Raw genomic sequence first — 3,459 nt, 5'->3', positions numbered from 1 at the left:
TGGGGGCAGGGTTGGTTTCTGCTTTTAAAAATCATTTTGAGAAAATATATTTTTCTGCCCTTTTAATATTTCCTTCTCTGGGGCTCTGACTTCCCTCACTGGTATGTGACTTACAGTACAGTATGAAATGATTGGAAACTAACAACTCCAACTGTGACATTCATTCATGGGACCACTACATCTCACACTTTCTTCAACATCTCAAGCAGATACCCATGGTACAGTTTGGGGAATGTACAAATCGATTTCAGCTCATTGGTTAAAAGACTGATGGTTGATCACCTAAGTATTATTTTAATTATCTATAACCTGAATGTATAGATCATGGAGAATATTTGTACTATCTGGGCGCAAAGAGAAAATATCTGCTGCAAACTCCACATAGGCGTCAGGAAGGGCATCCAGCCAGTAAACGCTCAGCTCCATTCAGTCACCCCAACTTCGCCCCAATAAAATGGGATTACAGGTTGTATAAAAGGGAAAACACATGTACTAAATTTGAATACAGCCTTCTCATTTATGATCATTTCCTGTTGCCCCCTACAGACAGCAGCCCAGGCGGTTTTATTTATGTGCATGAATACCGCTGGGATTTTCATCAGCTACCTATCCGATCGAGCTCAACGCCAAGCCTTTTTAGAAACCCGAAGATGTGTAGAAGCTCGCCTGCGGCTGGAGACCGAAAATCAGCGGCAGGTAAGGCGAGAGGGAACATCTGGAGAACTTCCCCTGTGTGCTCTCTGTTGTGTCCTGAGCCTGCAAGAGGCAGGCTCGGGACATTGCAAGAGTCCCGGGCATTTGCAGAAGCTGCCCGGGACCAGACTGAGTGGCGCCGGCCTTGCGCACATGCGCAAGGCGGGAAAAGACCGCCTTGTGATTGGATGGATTTGCCCGGGGATTAGAGGGTATAAATAGAGGCCTGCGTGCCTCTGCTCGGGTTGTTCGTAGGTTGGAAGCAGAGAATAAAGACTTGTTAGAAATGCTTCGTCTCAAGCACCATTATTCTCCGGACATAACACTCTCCATAATGCCTTTGGCTTTGCAACACAGCTTGGCAGCATTTTGGTTCCTGCAGAAAAAAATTATGGATACAGAGCTTTCCATCCAATCCCCAGGCTTAGGATTGAAGCATCAGTTCTTGGTGAAAAACACTCACTTGAAGCTTAGCTTTTCTCGCCCTGAAATAAGTTCCCGTGCCTAAGAAGAATCTAGCAACAATACGTGAAATGCATTTGGGAATGAAGACAAAAAAGGGTTATTAGTGCTGTGATAAATGACTTTTTTTTTTTTTTTTAAAAAGGAGCAAACTCTTAAGCACCATAGGAGAAAATAGGTAGTTTTTCTTTTATGAGCTTACCGGTGGCCACAGTCATTCATTCATTCAGCTTGAAGACCTCTAGATAGAAAGATATGAGTCATCTTGCTTTGAGCTAAAATGTGAGATCATCCATAACTATTTATATTCAAACATTTGGGCATAGCACAGGAAGTTTAATTTCTCTCCTCCTTCAATGGAATGAGATATATGATAAGCACTGGTCCAAAGGAACAGCAAAAAATAAATAAATATGAGTTTGTTCTACCCCAGGCAAAGTTTTGAGGATAAGAGAATGGATCTTAATCTAAAGTCTTTGATGCGTGAAGTGACTTCTCTCCTCCAAAGTGGTGTGAACTTAAGTTTTTTTTTTTTAAAGCTAGAAGGCACGAAGGCAATACAAATACAAAATAGTTTTAACAACCAGAGATATAGGAGGAAAATCTGCTAATATGCATTGATTGTACTCATTAATATCCCATTCTTCCTACTGAGCATTCAACTTCAGAAAAGCAGTCCTTCTGCACTTCGTTAATAAAAATATAGTTTTCTAATTAGAACAAGAAATGGGTTTGTTCAAACCTGGATTTATCAACCGAGTCCAGTTCCGGGTGCTACATTAGGATTCAAACAGACTTTAATAGGATTATAAAAAGCTATTATGAAGAGAGACTGTGGGAATGCAGAACTAAAATTAAAATTTAGAAGGGGTCTGCTACATTGAAACCTGCATACTTGTTCAATAATAATTGGCCTGCAGACCAAGCAATAACAACAGCACTTAGGCTTATATCCTGCTTCATCGTGTTTTACAGCTCTCTCTAAGCAGTTTACAGAGTCAGCAACTTGCCCCCAACAATGTTCTAATGAGCTTTGTAACACTGGAACTGCAAAGGGAGAGGATCTGCACAGCTAAAGGAGATAGTTGTCCTTGCTCTCTATATCCAAAGGAAATAGTCACACATAAGTCATAGAATCGTAGGGCTGGAAGGGATCTTGGAGGTCTTCTAGTTCAACCCCTTGACCAAGGCAGGAGTGCTTATACCAGGAGTAGGCAACCTTGGCTCTTTTATGACTCGTGGACTTTAACACCCAGAATTCCTGAGCAAGCTATGCTGGCTCAGGAATTCTGGGAGTTGAAGTCCACGAGTCATAAAAGAGCCAAGGTTGCCTACCCCTAGCTTATACCATCCCTGACAAATGGCTGTCCAATCTTTTCTTGAAAACCTCCAGGGATTGAGCACCCACAACTTCATTCTCACTATCAAGAAATTCCTCCTTACTTCTAGATTCTAGATTAACAAGCTTCTACCCTTTGCTTCTTGTCCTGCAGTGGAGTGGAGAGTTGTATGCCTTCTTCTTTGTGAGATCCAGCCAAATATGGGAAGACTGCTATCAGCTTCCCCCTAAGCCTTCTCATTGTTAGGTTAATGGCAATCGCACTTAGACTTATATATTGTTTCACAGTGCTTTACAGCCCTCTCTAAGTGGTTTACAGAGTCAGCATATGGCCCCCAACAATCTGGGTCCTCATTTTACCGACCTCAGAAGGCTGAGCCAACCTTGAGCCGGTGAGACTCGAACTGCTGAACTGCTGGCAGCCAGCAGTCAGCAGAATTAGCCTGCAGTACTGTGTTCTAACCACTGCGCCACCATGGTTCATAAGCAGTGCTTGCGACTAAGGATTAAACTCAAACAGGAGGAACTCAAAATGGTGGACTTCTCCCACTGAAGAATCTAGCGTATTGTTTTTCAACCTCAGCAACTTTAAAATATGGGGGCTTCAACTTCCAGTGCCTGGAACCAAATCTGGTGGACCCTCAGAAACAGGGTTGAGGAAGGAAATATGCTGATATATGAGAAGCTACGTTTCCTCCATTAACATTTTTCAACAGGCTGTCGCAGAAGGCTTAAGTATATCTTGCAGGATCATACCTTTCTCTCAAAGTACAGCATAGGTGGCACCTTGCTCAATAGTAGTAACTGTGAGAGGGATCTCGGAGTCCTAGTGGACAATCACCTAAATATGAGCCAGCAGTGTGCTGCAGCTGCCAAAAAGGCCAACACAGTGCTAGGCTGCATTAACAGAGGGATAGAATCAAGATCACGTGAAGTGTTAATACCACTTTACAATGCCTTGGTAA

General features: G+C 42.7%; 1 protein-coding gene across 1 annotated transcript in view; it reads left to right on the top strand.

Annotated features, from left to right (window-relative positions):
* The first annotated feature begins 546 nt into the window (after window positions 1-546).
* Window positions 547-3,459, top strand: part of ADCY8 (adenylate cyclase 8) — an 83,786-nt gene continuing 80,873 nt past the window's right edge. Inside the window, exon 1 of the mRNA XM_015818810.1 lies at window positions 547-696. Within this exon, the coding sequence (XP_015674296.1) occupies window positions 571-696 (126 nt within the window). The 5' untranslated portion in view covers window positions 547-570. The remainder of the gene's footprint in view (window positions 697-3,459) is intronic.

Source organism: Protobothrops mucrosquamatus, unplaced genomic scaffold (genome assembly GCF_001527695.2).
Source record: "Protobothrops mucrosquamatus isolate PMUCROS unplaced genomic scaffold, P.Mucros_1.0 scaffold794, whole genome shotgun sequence".
Taxonomy (NCBI): Eukaryota; Metazoa; Chordata; class Lepidosauria; order Squamata; family Viperidae; genus Protobothrops; species Protobothrops mucrosquamatus.
Note: the sequence above shows the minus strand (reverse complement) of the source record. Positions and strands in the feature narration are given on the sequence as shown.